The sequence below is a fragment of the Ochotona curzoniae genome, unplaced genomic scaffold (genome assembly GCF_017591425.1).
Source record: "Ochotona curzoniae isolate NIBS_2020 unplaced genomic scaffold, NIBS_Ocur_1.0 contig_3622, whole genome shotgun sequence".
Classification (NCBI taxonomy): Eukaryota; Metazoa; Chordata; class Mammalia; order Lagomorpha; family Ochotonidae; genus Ochotona; species Ochotona curzoniae.
In genome coordinates this window covers 20,152,530-20,170,561 of record NW_024465926.1, presented here as the reverse complement: position 1 = coordinate 20,170,561, position 18,032 = coordinate 20,152,530, and the positions used below count along the sequence as shown (strand labels likewise).

General features: G+C 58.6%; 1 protein-coding gene across 1 annotated transcript; it reads left to right on the top strand.

Moving 5' to 3' along the window:
- Positions 1-654: 654 nt before the first annotated feature.
- MMP15 (matrix metallopeptidase 15) lies at positions 655-16,650 on the top strand. Its single transcript, XM_040982110.1, has 10 exons — positions 655-1,167; positions 10,286-10,434; positions 10,908-11,036; positions 12,121-12,428; positions 12,694-12,855; positions 13,649-13,902; positions 14,163-14,301; positions 14,904-15,054; positions 15,165-15,280; positions 16,180-16,650. The coding sequence occupies exons 1-10, from the start codon at positions 1,003-1,005 to the stop codon at positions 16,611-16,613; spliced, it is 2,007 nt and encodes a 668-aa protein (XP_040838044.1). The 5' UTR covers positions 655-1,002; the 3' UTR covers positions 16,614-16,650.
- Positions 16,651-18,032: the final 1,382 nt, after the last annotated feature.

The window sequence follows — 18,032 nt, the reverse complement described above, 5'->3', positions numbered from 1 at the left end:
TCGAGAACAAAACCTCTGGGTTCTACCCCAAGCCCTCTGCCACGCCCACTTCGGCCTCAGTATCCCTCCTATCCACCTAGTGAAGCAGGGGGCGGAAAGGGGGGGAAGGAGGAGTCTCGGGTCCTCCCTGCGGGGAGACGACCCACCCTCCGCGGGGTGTCGCCTTGGAGGTCACCCTGCTCCCCAGAAGCCAGGATGAGAGCGGCGTGCGGTGAGCTACGGAGGTTTCCCAAGGGCGTCAAGGAGGAGTAAAGGGGCCGCCCACCTGCTGGGGTGCCGCTTGAGGCACCTGCTGCTGCTGCTGCTAGGAAACCTCGGGCTTGGATCCCTCCCCGGCCCCTGGTCCCCTACCGGGTCCGCACGTAGGGAGCGCACTGGCCCTTTAAGAGCGGCGGCGGCCGCGGCGCGCAGGGAAGAGGGCTGGGAGCGTCGGGAGCTGCACCGAAGTCGCCGGGGACGTCGGGCGCCCGTTCCCCGGCTCCCCGGCTCCCCGGCTCGCTCGCACGCTCGGCCCGGCTCCCTGCGCCTTCTCCGGGGACTGCGTAACGACCCGGGCTCCAGCAGAGCGCGGCGCAGAGTCCCCGAACGGGAGGCACGCGCTCCCGGCAGCGCCCGGCCCCGGGCATGGACAGAGGGAGCGGGAGGCGCAGGGGGCGCCGCGGGCCCGGGCGGCCGGAGCGCTGAGCCAGACAAAGGCTCCGGAGTTGGCGCTTTTGCTCTCGGGAGCCGGGCCCGGGAACTGAGCGCCGAGGCAACGGGTCCCCCGCGTCGGGCACCTCCGGCTGGTGGTCTCCTCTCCCGCGGGCGGGCTCCGCACACCATCCCGGACCTGCCCGCCCGCTTCTCCCTGGCGGGCCTTGGGGTGGGGGAGAACCTCAGCCGCTGTTCCGGCGGGAACCCAAGGAGCAAGAGAGGTCCACTGGGCCTGGAGCCAGGCAGCGTCGCAAGTTGCCAAGCACCCAGGAACTGCGAGCCTCGCGGGCCAGAGTGGGCGCCTACAGCATGGGCAGCGATCGGAGTGCCCCCGGACGGCGCAGCCGGGCGGGTGGCCCTTTCAGTGGCCGGGAGACAGCTGCGCGCCCGTGGCTGCTGCCACTATTGCTGGTGCTCCTGGACTGCCTGGGCCGCTGCGCGGCAGCTGAGGACGCCGAAGTGCACGTCGCCGAGGTGAGGACCCCCCGCACTGGCTTTTGGCAACGGATCCTGGGACTTGGCGAGGGGCGCAGCCACGCCTGCCACCCTGGTGCTGGAGGTGGGGGAGTGGAGACGCGCTTCTGGTTTTAGCTTGAGAAGAATGGGGACCTGGCAGGCTGCCCCCCTCGCCAGCTTGCCGCCTGCCTTTTCCCTAACCCTTCCCTGTGCGCACCTCTTCCCTAACTCTGGGGGTCGTAGAACTCGCGACTGCCTGTGCTGACCACTGACCCGCTCCAGCCTGATTCTCAGGAGCCCCAGTCCCTGCCTCCCCCTCCTTCCTGCCCTCTGGGACAGCTAATTCCTCGAGAGCCGGACAGGCATGCGTGGCTCTTGGCCGTGGGGAGGGGGCTACCCTGAGGCGGGGACGGGGAGGAAACACAGGCAGAGCCTGGCTGCGCTCCTGCCGGGGCAACCTCGGGTGTCGGTGACACCGCGCGCTGGCAGCCGGGGGGGAGGGGTAAGCGCCACCGCACCGACTGGGGCCGCCCCAGGCACTCAGGCGACTTTCTTGCCGCACCCGGCTGGGTCTGATGGACAGATCGCCTGTTCCCCAGTGCTTCCTGCCAGCGACGCCGCTACACTCAAGCGTGGGTCCAGGAGGGTGGACTCCGTGCCTCTTCACTGGAAGCGCGTCTTGGGTGTCCCTAAGGCCCGCCTCCCCCCCACCCCGACCTGCTGGATTGGTCCTGCGGGTGACCGGGTAGAGCCGGTGCAGTGCAATCCGTTCCTCCTCCGTGCAATCCCCGACACCAACTCCATTGCTTCTCGGGGTCTTTTTGATCACTTCTCTTACGGGGTCCCCTCTCCCTGCCCCTCACCAGACAGGCGAAGAGTAGGCAGGGAGTGGGGACACAGAAGCTTGGGTGCCCTTGGGCTGCCGGGTTACTGGCCTTAGCTCCGTTTCTATTTGAAGCCCTGGCGTTCCTGCCCAGCCCCCACCGGGAAGCTTCTCCACCTCTTGGAGAATTTTCCGATGGAAGTCTCTCCTTTCCCTGCCCTATTTTAATAAAAGTAGGGAGGAAGGGTAGAAAATTCCTCCCAGGCTCCAGTTACACCTCCCAACCAGTTCCTCACCTGCTCTGCCCTCCATCCCTGGCCAAGTAAGGAAAGCTGCGGGGAGCCAGGCCCTGCCAGGAGGCTGCTGGGAGTCCCACCCATGTCCAGTCTAGCTGACCTCAACCCCACCACACTCTTATGCACACACAGGCTGGCCGATATGATTGCCTGTGGCCAAGTGCTGCAAGGTGCTGTGGAGGCTCACCTGCCACGTTGGCAGAAGACAGTTACACACCCACGCCTGAGTTTGTATTGTATAGGAAGATGGCCCTACCCAGGGGCAGTGAATGGACCTAGCTGGCCATTGGGACTGGGCATCCTGAATAGTGAAGAGCTAGGAATTCTGGGGCCTATGGGATCAGGATGGGAGCTGTTCTTCCTCAGCACCTCCTGGAAATGAACCCCGACCCCAGGCTTGTGGGCTGCAGATGGGGGTTCCCCTGGGCTGGGAGCCCGTGATGCACCTTTGCTCCCATTCCCACTCGTGGCAAGCACTTGAGACTGGACATTCTGGGATATCTTAGAAGCCAGGTGGAGCGAAGGCTAGAGATAGGTGGTCTGTGCACAGCTTTGGGATGCACGTCTCTGACCTCAGCAGTTAGCCCTGTCTGCTGTGGGGGAGTTGTCCCTAGGTCTGGGCTCTGCAGGGCCTGCACCCTGTATCTGCAGCCTTCCTCCATTACATGTGTGTGTCCGTGCAGCGCCAGGCCCTCCGGTCAGGTCATGGCTGTCTGAACAGCTTGGTGCTGAGCCAAAGCCAGAGCCCCTCCAACTCCCTCTCTCTCTCTTGCCTCCATCTTTCCTTCCTACCAGGGAAAACACAAGCACTTCAGCCAGCCAAGGAATCAAGGAGCTTGCCGCATGATCCGCATGATCCAAGTGGCAGACCCTTGCAACCTGCTAGACCAGATCCCGGACAAGGCTATCCCTTAAGGCAGCCACTCCGGAGCTATTCTGCCCTGTAGCTGTCTCCAGCCAGTTCTGTACTTGGCACATTGCACAGACCCAGGCCCCACCCGGAGAAGGTGGTCACTGAAGTTCCAGACCCCTTTCTAGTCTCGGACCTGCTCTTTCTGACCGAGCACCTGCCTCTCTCTGCTCTCCCTTTCCCTGCTCCCCGCCCAGGCCCTGGGGAGGCCCTGCTAAGCCGCCTGTCTTCCTTGCCCCTAGCTGGCTACTGAACAGAATGGGGGAGTGGGGGCACTTGGCCTCTAATCTGACCTTCAGGTTCTGTGTCTCCACCTTTACTCACAAATCCCTAGATGGGGAGCAGGAATCTGGGGGCCATAGGTGCCCACCTCAGGGAAGAGGGGACTGGTGTCAGAGCCTTGTCCTAAGGAGCTTCAGGGTAGTAACCCAATTCTGCTCCCTCCCAAAGTACACCTCACATCTCCATTCCCTCTCTATTCTGAGACCCGGGCAGGGCTGGTCCAATCAGGGTCTGTCTGAGCTGTGCCTTTCACACCAGCCCTTGCCATGACCATGTGTGTGTGCTCATCAGCCACTACCACCCTGCAAGAGAGCAGCCTTGCGTGTGCCAGATTTCGACCAGACTCACTCAGCATGACCAGATCACAGATGCCAATTCAGAATGGCAGCGCTAAAGGGCTGGGAAAGCCCCTCCCTGCCTGGTGATTGGTTCTGGCTGCTCCTCCATGTGCCAGCTGTTCCTTCCAACTGTCACTTCTGCCCAGCTGGGAGCTTGGCTGCAGCTGCGGTGGGCACCACAGGGTGTCTGTGTAGCTCAGATTGAAGCTGGTATCCTTAGCATCAGCCTGAGGTGTGTGGCTGTGGTTGGGGCAGAGCCTCGCAGCCAGGGCTGTGAAATGGAGATAGGTGGACATCCTGCTTGGGCATTTGTGCATTGCAGAGAGGGTCCTAGGTAGCTGGACACTCCTGACCCAAGGCACCCAGTGGATGCCTTCAGTTAGGCAAGCATGTCCAGGGGTTTCAGAGTTAGGGCTCTTAAGGGACCATTCTCTGGAAAGACATGTGTTGGGGGGAGGTGGCCTCAAAATTTGCAGCCTAAGCAAGAACATCCAAGCTAAAGGGGATGCCTCTGGCTACTTGTGGGAAGGAAAGGGGAGGAGCTGATAGCCCCCATTCAACTTCCTGTGTCAGGGACAGCCCAAGAGGGACCTGGATGCCAGCATCAGCCAGCCAGCCTGTGGTGGTGGAAGGTTGGGGTGGAGTACTTCCCGCCATCTGATGGTTGAGTCTGAAGTCCAGGGACTGGCTCACTTTGCAGTGCTAACCTTTAATTCTCAGCTCTGCCTGTTCCTTCTCTCATTACTGTTGGGCAAATCATGGAACCAGTCTGAGCCCCAGTTTCCCTGTCAAAAGGAAATTGCAAAAATATCTACTTGGTAGAGTTGGTGGGAAGTTGATTGTGCTTTTGTGTGCCCTGCCAACACTGCCAGCACCAGGGGTCCAAAGACGCATAGGTGCTGGGGTTGAACCCCTGAAACATCCAATAGGTCTTCACAGAGGTTTCAGAAACTATCTAATGCAAATCCTATGGCCTGAATTTTAAAAAGTTTTATGTACTGTCACTTTGCCTTTTTTTTTTCTTTCTTTTTTACGGGAGGGAAAAGGAGGGGAAGAAAAGGGAGAGGGCCGCCTTTTTTTAAAGATTTATTTATTTTTATTGGAAAGTTAGATATACAGAGAGGAAGATCTTCCAAAAGTTAGATATACAGAGAAGATGAGAGACAGAAAGGAAGATCTTCCGTCGGTTGATTCACTCCCCAAGTGACTACAACGGCTGGAACTGAGCCAATCCAAAGCCAAGTGCCAGGCGCTTCTTCTGGGTCTCCCACGCAGGTGCAGGGTGCCAAGGCTTTGGGCCATCCTCAACTGCTTTCCCAGGCCACAAGCAGGGAGCTGGATGGGAGGCAGAGCCACCAGGATTAGAACTGGTGCCCAAATGGAAACCCAGTGCGTGCAAAGCAAAGACTTTAGCTACTAGGCCATCTCACTGGGTCACCTCACCTTTTAATGGTATTGAATTTTGACCCTAGACTATGCGTGACTGTAAAAAAAAAAAAAGGTTCCAGGCCTGGCGTGATAGCCTAGTATCTAAAGTCCTCACCTCACCTCACCTCACATGCACCAGGATTTCATATGAACACCAGCTCTAATCCCAGTAGCCCTGCTTCCCATCCAGCTCCCTACTTGTGGCCTGGGAAAGCAATCGAGGATGGCCCAAAGCTTTGGAAACCTGCACCTGTGTCAGAGACCCAGAAGAGGTTCCTTGCTCCTGGCTTCAGATTGGCTCAGCTCCAGCCTTTGTGGTGGCTTGAGGAAGATTTTCTTCCCTGTCTCTGCTCTCTGTATATCTGACTTTGCAATGGAAATAAATATTTTTTTAATCAAAAAATACAATAATTTTTTAAATGGTTCCTTTTTAAGATTTTTTAAAAATCTGCTGTAGGCCTAGCCCCAAGCCAAAATGAGGACCTGGGAACTCATTCCAGGTCTCCCATGTGGATGATCCCCATTCCTTGGTAATAGCAGGAAGCTGGGGTCAGGACGAGAGAGCCGGTTAACCCTGGTTTGCACCTCTTTGAGCCTGGGCACTGTATGTCCCTGCTGGTTAGAAGAGGGGTGAGAGGGATTAGTGCATAACCCATGGGCTCTAGGAGTAGCAGAGCTGGGATTTGAACTGGGATCAGGGTGACATGACACCCAAGCTCCCAGCCCCAGTGCTGGGCTAAGGCTCTTTAGTGCCAGACCTGCCCCAGCAGCTGCCTCTTCCAGGAGCCATTTACCTGCAGGGTAGGATCCAGGTGAGGCTCCAGCCCTCTGGTCCCAAGCCAACCCGGAAACTCAGAGCAAACTAGGTCTCTTTGCAACCCACCCGCTGACCAAAGGACCTGGTTGTTTTTTCCTCTATGTTAAAAAGTGTGGAGGCGGGGCAGACCAAGCAGCGGCTGGGCCAAGAAGTGGCCGGAACCGGGCCCCTGCCTCCTTCCTGCCTCCAGGGCTGGACAGTCCCCACTACCTGAGTTCCTTCCCCCACTTGTCACAGTCCTTAAGACCCTCAGCAGGAGGTAGAGCTGAACCCCTAGTAAGCAGGTGTGTCTTGGAAATGAAGGGGCAGGCCTGATCAGCAGCCCTTCCTTGTCTGGCCTGGGGCTATGCTCTTTTTTTGATTAAGTGGAGCAGCAGTCAGGATGAAGATGCCCTTTCTGTTGCTGCTGCCCAAGGCAGGGTGGGCCATAGGGATCCTTGGGCCAGCTGTGGGCTGCGGAGCCCTTGGGGGAGGGGCTTGATGGTGTGTCCAGGGCCTGCTCAGTCCTCCACCTGCTTGATGAGTGGGCCCCAGGGGCCTGGAGTGCAAGGGAGGTCCTCTGCACCTTGCTGGGTCCACCTGCTCTGGTTCTGACCCTGCTGGTGGGGTCTGACTGGGGACCGGGAGCTAGGGTCATCCCAGTAGCCTTAACAAGGCTCCTTTTGTACTTTGTTGGGCAGAGCTGCCCACTACCGCTCAGATTGCAGAGAACTCTGGTGAGGAGAGGTGAAGCAGCCCAGTGGAGATTGTTCTTATCTGCTAGCCTTAGATAGGGCTCCCCCTTCCCTCCCCCAAGGCAGCCTGCAGGCCTGCACAGCATCGATCTGGCTGCTGCCTCTCCGGCCACACCTCCCTGCAAGCCTGCCTTCCTCAGGATTGTCTGAGTGGCCCCGGGAGCAGGGCCCTGTGGCTCCATGCCCAGACTCAGCCAAAGACGTGGGAGGTGGCTCCCTGGACACCCTTGCTCAGGAGATCTGGAGCCCTGTGTCCCTAGCCTGGGGCAGAGAAGAGCCAGTGCTAGGTCAGGGACAGGCTGGCCTGATGCTGCTTATGGGCCCTGGGAGGGCAGCTGTGTGGTTCCAGGTGGGCCATTCCATCCTGAAAAGAGCCGCTGTATGAGCAGGAGCAGCAGTGGTTGCAAACAAGTGTTGAATGGGCTGATGAGAGTAGCCTAAACTAGATCTTCAGTTTATTGTCTGTCCTGGAGGCAGAGGTGACAGACCCTCCCCTGCAGCTTCAGTGAATAGCTGTGGGGCAGGCACTGGCACTAAGACATGGCTGGGAGAACTGGCAGTGGAGGGAATCTCCTGCCTCAGCACCAGCTCTGGGCTGCAGGTGCAGGGTAGGGGTGGGCCTTGGGCCCTCATACAGGAGGACATCACCCTGGCTCAAATCTGACCCCTATTGTGCTGCTTACTGACCTTGCTGGGCCTCAAAATATGCCCCCACCTCAAGAAATAAAGCTTCCCCTGCGTGGTTGACTCCTCCCTGAGACCCACACGTAACGGCAGTAAAAGGACAGAAGGACAGGTTTTGTAGTGGCCAGGAAAGATAGCAGGGGGCCTTGGATGTAGCCCCTGTCCAGTGGGGACAAGGACACGGCCTTGGTCACATCCACCTGAGCTAGAATTTGGGATGCAGCTGTCCCAACTGCCCCCCCTCCACCCTCAGCATGTCACAGCACAGCAACTAAGTGGCAGGGAGCTAATCCCTTGCCCCAGGGGAAAGGACAAAGCCTGTGGCTCTGATGGGTACTGGCTGCCGCCGCCCCAACACTTGGCATCCAGCCACCCTGAGCACGTGTGTGCCAGGCAGGCGGGGTCCACAGTGCCTTGTCACCCAGGGCGGAGTCAGCACCCAGGGCTCTGTTCACCTCTTCCCCACTGCCAGAGGGCTGCTCCCTATGTTCTGTTGGTGGCTCTCCGCTCCAGCAGTGGCTGAGAGGGGCTTGTCACCAGGAGGCAAGAAGTGTGTGGCCATGAAGGGACGGTCCACAGTATCCTTGGAACCTTCACTGCAAGCTGGCCACCTCCTCCATTCCCCAGGGGCCCCAGCCTGAACCTTTCCTCCCTCATGTCTGCCTCTGCAGACGTTGCTAATCAGCCCCAGGGCAGCCTCTGATTGCCTCGCACAGAGATATTTTTACCCTATGCAAATAGGTGATGTAAAGGTGCCCTCTCCTATCTGCAGCCTGCCTGGCCCTTCATCCCTCCCATGACAGAACCCCTTTTCCCAATAGAGCTGGCAAAGCGCCCCCCACCCTCATCTTCTCCGCCCTTTCAGTTATCCTCAAGGTAGCCATATGTGGTGGGCACTGCCAGTGTCTGCTGTCCCAGGGTACCCAGTTGTCCTATGCTGGTCCCCGATTGGAGCCGGAATAGTCCCCAGCTGAGGGAAGCCAGGACCCTGCAGCTGTGGCAGAGCTGAGGAGTGGCTGCCTTCCCTAGGGACAGGCCTATGGGGGCGGGGCTTGGGTCCCTGTGTTCTGCATGTTTACCAAGCACTTTCCCATGAAGCCCTGCAGGGCCTCTAAAGTGAGCCAGGTCCTCCTACACAGTCTCCACCCTCACCGAGGACGCTTGGGGCACAGGCACAGCCCGGTCACACCTCACTGTGGCAAGCCCGGATTTGCCCCAGCCAGCTAGTCCTGGCTTTCCACCTCATTGCCCAATGCCTGTGTCCCAGGGTTCCCAGACGCCTGGAAACGGGCTGAGCATTCCGTCTGCAAGTGCAATAGCTTTGCACAGCTACCCTCAATGGCTCAGCGGCTGTTTTGCCGACTGGAGAGGTGCCAGGATTGCAAGCTGGTGACTGAGGACATGGATGTGACCAGTGGCTGTCAATCCAGAGGAACCCTTGTGTCTGTCCACCTTGCAACTTAGTGGGCCTTCGGGGTGCAGCCCTCCGCTCCCAGAGCTGCTTAGAGAGCAGGAATGTGGGGCTGGGGGGGAGGGCACAGAATGTTAGGAAGGGCACAGTGTTTGTGACCAAGGCGCACAGCAGCCTCTGCTCACTGCTTTCTGGGGAGGCAGCCTCTCCCTGTGGTCTTGGGGGCAGGAGGTGAGCAAGGTGGAGGCTCCAGCCTCCCTCAGGCTGTGGCTGCCAGTGAAGCCCTTGCTCCATGCTTGCCCCAGGGTCTCCCCTGCACACGAGGATGGTTCAGCCCTGCCATCTATAGCCCTGGCCCCAAGAGGGTGGCCCAGCATCAGGCAGCAGGGAAGGGTGAATGGTTGGCCAAACGGACTGATGGAAGCAGGGGGAGGCTCGCCTAGCAAGTTTAACACCCAATGTGGCCCACATGCTCAACTCAGGATGTTCTCTTTCACTCCCCTCTCTGCCACGAACCCCTCCCTGCCGCACCCCCCCCCCCACCACCGCCTCCGTCTCTCTTTCTTGGCTTTGGCCCATCCTCTGCTGCTTTCCCTGGCCACAAGCAGAGAACAGCATGGGAAGTGGAGTAGCCCAGACATGAACCAGTGCCCATATGGGATCCTAGAGCTTGAATGGGAAGGATTAGCCCATTTAGCCATCGTGCCAAGCCCTTCCCCCCAACATACACACCAGCATCATCCACATTTGCTCCCTGTTCTGAGATGAGCAAATTGAGGCCTTAAGAAAATCAAGTCAGTAGCAGAGTAGGACCTGGGTCCATAGTCCTGTTCCAGCTCTCCTGGGTGGGTGTCTATATGTCCAAGAACTCTCCTTCCAGGAGATTGAGGCCTTTGGGGTGGGGCAGTGCCAAGGAGCTAGTTGTCCTATTCAGTGAGGCTTCAAGAACTTGAGTCCTTCTATGTCCCCAGAAGTATAGCTGCTGGCATCAAATGCGGAAAGACCAACAGTCATATACCCCTAAGTGCCCTGTGGGAGGGTCGGGAAGGCCAACACCCTCCACCCCCCACCCCACCCAAATGGAAGTGGGGATGGGAGCAGCAAGTGCCAAGACCCTGAGGCAGGAGCATGCCTGGCAGCTTTCTAAAGCTGGGCTTTTCCTCTGAAGTTGGAAGTCTGGTGGGGGAGTGGTAGTTGCTTAGCAGAGAACTGGCTTGTAAAAAAAAGCCTTTAGTTCCAACTGTTGGGTGAGAATTAACAACGAGGAAGGTGGAAGTGGAGCAGGAGGCCCACTGTTACCCAGCAGGAGGCAGTGGCTGCTGTGCCCATGACGTGGGTAGGTCAGGTACAGGCTGGGTGTGCTTGGATGGAGGCCACAGTGTGGGGATGGCTGACAGGGTCCTGCCTTTGCAGAACTGGCTGCGGCTCTACGGCTACCTGCCTCAGCCCAACCGCCACATGTCCACCCTGCGCTCGGCCCAGATCCTGGCTTCGGCCCTCTCAGAGATGCAGCGTTTCTACGGGATCCCTGTTACCGGTGTGCTAGATGAAGAGACCAAGGCGTGAGTCCCTCTGGGCAACCCCTACTGGGCAATTCCCAGTGCCTGCAGCTTGTGTTGAGGAGGCTGCCCCAGGCCTAACATAGGGATCAACTGGTATAGGTATCAATTGGTGATGTCTGCCCTGGGCAGGGGAGGAGCAAATTGCAGAACCCCAGCCTGGGATGGGATTCCTAGGAGCAGGCCTTGCCGGTGAAATGTTAAAAGATGAAGGGGCCCAGAGCCACCTGCTTGGGAGGAATGCATAGAAGGCCTGACACAGCCTGGGCAGGAGGCTTCAGGGCTGGTGACTGATGACAGTGAGCTGGAGCTCGCCCTTGCAGTCACTGTTATACCAGAAACAGAAGCTGAGTTGGTCTCCTTGCACCCCTTTCATGGGAAGAGTGGCTGATGGTAGAGCAGGGGCCCAGAGGGATCTGGGAGAGGTAAAGGAGAAGTCCTGAGCTCATTCTTTTGGTACACATGTCACGTCACAGGTGGATGAAGCGGCCCCGCTGTGGCGTGCCAGACCAGTTCGGGATGCATGTGAAAGCCAATCTACGGCGCCGGCGGAAGCGCTATGCCCTTACTGGGAGAAAGTGGAGCAGCCACCACCTGACCTTCAGGTAGGGGCCCCGGCCGCCCACCCTGGAAGGCAGCACTCCACTCTCCACGCCAGAGGAGCTTCTCTAGCTTCCTTTCCCAGCCTTGTGTCCCAAGGGCCCAGCTGAGCCAGCGGTGGCTCCCACGCTCATGGGACCAGCATGCACAGCAGGCAGTCTCCTCCAGATAAGGTGGGCACCCTGCAAGCTGCTTCTGCTCCTGCACCCTGCCCTTTCTGGCCTCCTGCCTGCCAGTCATCCAGGGCTGGCCTTGCACAGCCCAGATGATGGGCTCCTGTACTGTCAAGGCTAAGGGCAGAGGAGGGCTAGGCTGCCAAAATCCAGGAGGTCTTCATCCTGAAATGCTGGGCTCCAATGATCTTCCACATCTCAGATGAGTCTTTGAGCTAAGTGCCTCAACCCAAGCTGCAGTTGCCTAGGACTCCACTTCCTGTTCAGGTCAAATCATGCACCTCACTGTGCACTATCTGCTTAGGATGTGGTCACTTTGCCCCCAGGTCCTTGGAGTAAATCCCTGGTCCACCCAGTCATGGGAACCCCTTCCCAGGCCCGCACCCAGAGCCTTTGTCTGATTTATGTGGTTAATAGCAGGTCCACGGCACCATAGCAGGTGTGGCCTCTGTGCCGTGTGTCTCTCCTGAGTTATGTATGTTATTTGAGTCCCACAGGGATCCCATGAAGGAGTTCCAGCTGCCCCTGTCACCTGTTTTACAGATTAAGAAAGTAATGGCTTGCTTCGGCAGCACATATACTAAAATTGGAACAATATAGATGGAGAAAGTACAATTCAGAGAGAAACTTAAGTTGCTTGCCCAAAATGAAGTGCCTTGAAATTGGGGCTTCCTTGACAACTGCCTCAGCATTAAGAAGCTTGTGGCCTGTGTTTGCCAGGCCTGAGCCACCGCAGGTCACATTACTGACCTCATGTCTTTCTCACAGGCCACCAGAGTCCATGGTCTCTTAGCGACTCCTTGAGTTTGGCCAGTCCAGGTTCTCACTGCACCAAAGGGCACTAAGAGCAGATACTAACAGGGGTGCTCCAGGGTGACGGGCTGGCTGAGTGTCTTCTCCCCACCCCTTCCCACAGCATCCAGAACTACACAGAGAAGCTGGGCTGGTACCACTCGATGGAGGCGGTACGCCGGGCCTTCCGTGTATGGGAGCAGGCTACGCCACTGGTCTTCCAGGAGGTTCCCTATGAGGATATCCGTCTGCGGCGCCAGAAGGAGGCTGACATCATGGTGCTGTTCGCCTCTGGCTTCCACGGCGACAGCTCACCCTTCGACGGCATGGGGGGCTTCTTGGCTCATGCATACTTTCCCGGTCCCGGCATGGGTGGGGATACCCATTTTGACGCAGATGAACCCTGGACCTTCTCCAGCACAGACCTACATGGTGAGGACAAGCCAGCCAGAGTGGAGGCGGGGCCCCAGAGCTGTGTGAGCCAGGAAAGAGCTCCCCTGTGCAGGTCTCCAGGGTCTATCTCTTAGCCTCTGTCTGTCATCCCACTGACTCCTATGGAAGGGATCCTTGTACCCATTTCTCAGATGTGGACTTGGAGGCCAGAAGACTGAGCCTCTTCTGAGAACGAAGTACAGGCTGGGTGGCTGGATCCTGGAACCAGCCAGTGCTGATCACACACTGTCCTTCTCCCCTGCAGGGAACAACCTCTTCCTGGTGGCAGTGCATGAGCTGGGTCATGCCCTGGGCCTGGAGCACTCAAGCAACCCCAGTGCCATCATGGCACCCTTCTACCAATGGATGGACACAGACAACTTCCAGCTGCCTGAGGATGACCTCCGTGGCATCCAACAGCTCTATGGTGAGTGCTGCCCGTGCGCCCCAGCCACATGCCTGCTCCCTGCCTGTGAAAGAGATGCCCCATTCTGCAGGTGCAGAGGCTCAGGCCTGGGGAGGGCCTGCTGATATCATTGGGGCTGGCCTGCTTACCCAGTGCTCAGGCCTCACTGCAATAGCCTGGGTCCTCTTTCCTCCATAGCCTTAATGGTATCCTTACAAACCAGGGGGGTACCCTAGAGAGGGGGCCCTGCAACCCATGTCCTTCTGGCTTTTCACTTCCGAATGATTTTTTCAGGCTGGTCACTCCACTGGTCCAGGCCCCACCTGAGAAAACCTTCAGTGAAGTCACCAGAGGTCAAGTTCATGGGTCAGGGCCTGAGTTCTAAGACCTCCCAGGGGCTGCTGATACCCACCCTGTTGGGCCCTTGACAAGAACCTCCTCCCTGTGCCCCAGTGACCAGGCCTGAGTCGGGAGACATCAGACACCAAGGCCCTGCTCTGTCTCTTTGAGCCTTCTCTATAGCAGGTGGCATCCTCAGGGCATGACCCTGTGGGGAAGTAGAGGCCTCAGGTGCAGTGACCCAGACCCAGAGAGGGGATTGTGGATGGGCTATGCAGATCAGAATTAAGGTCCCCTGGTGGTGACGGACAGCTGGGCCCTTGTCCTCAGTGTATCTTCCACAGGGTATAGATCTCTCCAGGCTTGGGGGAGCGAGGGTCCTTGGGCCCCCAAGGTTCTGCGTGCGGGCACCTACCACTTTGGCTGGGTCTCTGAGCTGCCCCTCCTTCTCTTCTTGCTCCCTACCTCCCCACAGGCACCCCTGATGGTCAACCACAGCCCACCCGGCCCCTTCCCACTGTGACAGCCCGGCGACCAGGCCGACCAGACCAGCAGCCTCCCAGGCCCCCACGGCCAGCACCCCCACGCGAGAAACCAGAGAGGCCCCCAAGGCCAGGCCCTCCAGCCCAGCCCCGAGCCACAGAGCGGCCTGACCAGTATGGACCCAACATCTGCGATGGCGATTTTGACACAGTGGCCATGCTTCGTGGGGAGATGTTCGTGTTCAAGGTCTGGCCCTGCCCCGGTCTCCCCCAGTCCCTGGACCCAGGCTCCCAGCAGGTGTGCTCCCACCTGCCAGGCATCCTGCTCCTCCCTCACAGAATGGTTTCTAGACACAGAGCAAGCCCAGGTGCCCACCCCCAGCCCAGGGTGGTCTCCCTAATGCTATCTCTCCTTCTCTATGACCCGGGAAGGGTGGCTGCAGAATGGGCCTCCCCTGGCCCAGGCAAGGGGGACACACTGTCTGCTCAAACCCATGCCTCTTCCAGGGCCGCTGGTTCTGGCGTGTCCGGCACAACCGCGTCCTGGACAACTATCCCATGCCCATCGGCCACTTCTGGCGGGGGCTTCCCGGCAACATCAGTGCTGCCTATGAGCGCCATGATGGCTGTTTTGTCTTCTTTAAGGGTGAGTTGGGGCAGATGTTGGGCAGGGTGGGGGTGGAAAGTGCCAGGCAGCCTTCATGCCCTGACCTTGGACCCAACCTCCAGCCCAGCTGGACTTATCGGGGAGGGGACTGGGAGAAGAGGAAGTGTCCCTGGCAGCAGGGTAGGGACAGGGAGGTGAACAGAGGCTGCCCTGATTGGGGTGAGTTTCTGTCTTCCACAACACAGGGCTCCACCTCTCAGCCTCTGTCCTCACTTCTGGTCATCATAGGAACGAGTCCCCTAGCCCACTCTGTGGCAGGGTCCAGGGGCTTCCAGAGAGAGCATATGTTTAGTGGCTGGGCTGTTTCTAAACACTAAACACTAAACACCAGGAACCAACAGGCCCAGAGGCTACACGGGCTCAGAGGTGTGCCAGTGGGAACAGGTGACGTGGGGACCCTGGGAATCAGTGTGTCGCAGGTATGACTCCTTGACACACAAGGCCTGATTCTGTGTGTTAGGGGCAGCAGTGGACATGGATGGATTTGGGGAGCCAGGATAGCCCTGGAGCCCCTGCCTGGCTGGTACATGCAGCCCTTGACCCCAGCCCCACACCCACACTTGCCTCCACCCCTCCCACAGGCAACCGCTATTGGCTCTTCCGAGAAGCAAACCTGGAACCTGGCTACCCTCAGCCACTGACCAGCTATGGCCTAGGCATCCCGTATGACCGCATTGACACAGCCATCTGGTGGGAGCCCACAGGCCATACTTACTTCTTCCAAGAGGACAGGTGAGCAATTCCCAGCCAGGCCCCTGAGGGAACTCACCCTGCCCGTGGGGGAGTGGGCCCCACCCACACAGGGTCTGAGGCTGCACACAGCCTGGTGCTTCTGATCACAGGTACTGGCGCTTCAATGAAGAGACGCAGCACGGAGACCCTGGCTACCCCAAACCCATCAGTGTCTGGCAGGGGATCCCAGCCTCCCCCAAGGGGGCCTTCCTGAGCCATGATGCAGGTACTGGCTGGCACTTACCATGCCCCCTTGCATATTCAGGGTGACAGGGTTTATTCAAGGGCACTCAGCATATAGGGAGGTGGGCAGTGGAAGGCCTGGCCTGGGAGCTCCTGACAGGCCCTCCCAGCCCTCCCCACATCATTACCAGCCCATTTTACAGATAGACTAAACCAGAGAGCTGGAGCATTGTGCCTGTGGCATGGCTGGTGATCCGCTGTGCATTTCGTTGGAGCCCAGGCCTGCCTGTGTGCAGGTGGAACTTCAGACTGCCCTCTGCCCCCTAGGCAGCTCCTTGTGGAGCCTTGAGCCATGGGGAGAACAAAGATCCTTGGAGCCATGGTTATTCATCTCATAGGCCCCGGGCAGTGGGGGAAAGCCCAGGGTCCCTGCTTTTTGAGGTTCGGGGCTGGGCACCCAAGATTGTGGAGCCCCTGCAGTAACCTTGCCAGCAACACTGAGGGCTGGCCACACAACCTCTGGGAGTGAGCTTGTGCTTCGGCTGCTCCTCTGACCTACAGCACTACACATATCACAAACCTACCCATGCTGCTGATGGGAGCAGGTATGTGCCCAAGGCCAGGCCATGCAAAGCAGCCTGGAGTTCCATTCCAGGTCCCTGTGGCCTGGAGCACACACTGGCCTTTCTAGAGTGGCACCATGGGATTCCCTGACCACAGGCTGTTAGAGCCTGCTACACATTCCACCCTAGTCACCATCAGCCAAGGGGAATCTTGCAGTGCCCTGGACCTAAACTCCTCTGAATACTACCCTCCACCCCGGCCCAATTCCGATTCATTGGGGGGCAGGGAGTAGAAGTGCAGTGGCTCTAGGAGAAGGAGGACTGTTTGGGCTGGGGCCACCTGCAGCCTGAAGCCACTCTGGGCCTGCTTGCTCCGCAGCCTACACCTACTTCTACAAGGGCAGCAAGTACTGGAAATTTGACAACGAGCGCCTGCGGTTGGAGCCCGGCTACCCCAAGTCCATCCTGCGGGACTTCATGGGCTGTCCAGAGCAAGCAGAGCCTGGACCCCGATGGCCTGATGTGGCCAGGCCGCCCTTCAACCCCAACGGGGGTGCAGAGCCAGGAGCAGATGGGGGCGGCGGTCAAGAGGGGGACACAGGAGGAGGAACTGACAAGGATGAGGATGGGGGCAGCCGTGTGGTGGTACAGATGGAGGAGGTGGCACGGACAGTGAGTGTGGTGATGGTGCTGGTGCCACTGCTGCTGCTGCTGTGCATTCTGGGCCTGACCTATGCGCTGGTGCAGATGCAGCGCAAAGGTGCACCCCGCATGCTGCTCTACTGCAAGCGCTCCCTGCAGGAGTGGGTCTGAGCCCACTGACCCACTTGTGGTGCTGAGGGGCAGTGGGGGCGGGGATGGCCTTGGAAGCCAAGGCTCTGGAGAGCCAAAGGGCTCTCCTCCTTCCTTCCTGACCCCCCCCCCCACTGACCCCCTGTCAGTCCTCCTTGGATTTTGTTTATTTTGTTTGTTTGTTTTGTTTTTGTTTTTGTTTTTTGCACCTTGTAGTTCTGCTCCAGACAGGAAATGAGGTCCCTCCATGCACCACCCCTGCTTGGCTACAGCCACAGGATAGAGGCACAGAGGCCTGTATTGGCAGAGTGGCCCGAGGGTTGTCCATGTTACCCAGCCACCACCCCTTATGAGGCTGAGCCCCAGGACCACAGCTGTGGGCTCTGTTGGCCTTGAACCTTCCTAGCCAGGTCTGTCTATCTGAGAAAGAACTTTTTACCCAGGGGCTACACCAGCAGGGCAAGGGGAGGGAGGGGTGGAGTTCATTACACAAAGTCAAGGTGAAATTTGGTTTCCCGCCCAGCCCACTGCTGATAACTTCAGCAACCACCCTCATCCTTATGCCTAAGAACCCATTCCCCTACCCCCAGCTGGCTGGTAGCTGCCAGCTCCTATCTCCCCCCTGCCCTTGTCATGCCCCTCCAGCCCATATCCCCTCCCTCCCTAGCAAAGGGGCCCCAAGCCTGACTTACAAAGGACCAAAGGGAGCCTGCTGAAGCTGGTCCCCAAGGGTAGACCTGGCCTCCTAGGCCAGGCCAAGCATTTCCTTTTCTGAACTATGATGCATCTGCTCCTCACGGACCTCCTCCTCCTTGTTCCCCTCTGCCCTGGACTCACACTACTGTCCCCAGGGGTCAGAACTGCCCCAGCCCCCACAGTTCTGTTGCCAGTGGTCTTGGCAGGGAGTAAAGAGACTGGTAGGGTCCCAGGCTGGGGCAGTGACATTCACAAATGGCGCCTCAAGCTTGTACATCAGACATATGGCTTCTGCTTCCAGTCTCCCTAGGGGAACATTGGCAGGGACAGGCCAGCAGCTCATCTCCCCATGTGGGGCCCATTGTGGCCAGAGAGCTCCCCACCCACCAGGCTTTGCCTGAGGGTAGAGGTGCCCAGCTGTGGCTGCTGTGGGACATGGTACTGTATGGCTGGCTCTGTGCCCTCTGCCTTCCCAAGGTCCCTATGAGTGGAGAATCCTGCAGGCTTCTCTCTGCCTGGTTGATTCTCCTGGGCTGGCACCGAATGCTCACCCAGCAGCAGCCCTGACCCCACTTCTGCAGAACCCAGAGCCAGCTGAGGTGCAGGTGGGAGAGGGCAAAGCGGCGTCTGCCCTAGCCATTGACTTCTGTAAATAATCTATAGCGATTAAAATGTACAGCTGGCGAGTGTGTCCACGTGTGTGAGAGGCCTCAGACCTGGGGATTGCTCTCCCTGCCTGGGGGA

Coding starts and splice junctions, on each gene's coding strand:
- MMP15 (XM_040982110.1), top strand. CDS start 1,003: ATGGGCAGCGATCGGAGTGCCCCCGGACGGCGCAGCCGGGCGGGTGGC. Junction 10,435..10,907: donor CTAGATGAAGAGACCAAGGC/GTGAGTCCCTCT, acceptor GTCACGTCACAG/GTGGATGAAGCGGCCCCGCT. Junction 12,429..12,693: donor CTCCAGCACAGACCTACATG/GTGAGGACAAGC, acceptor TCTCCCCTGCAG/GGAACAACCTCTTCCTGGTG.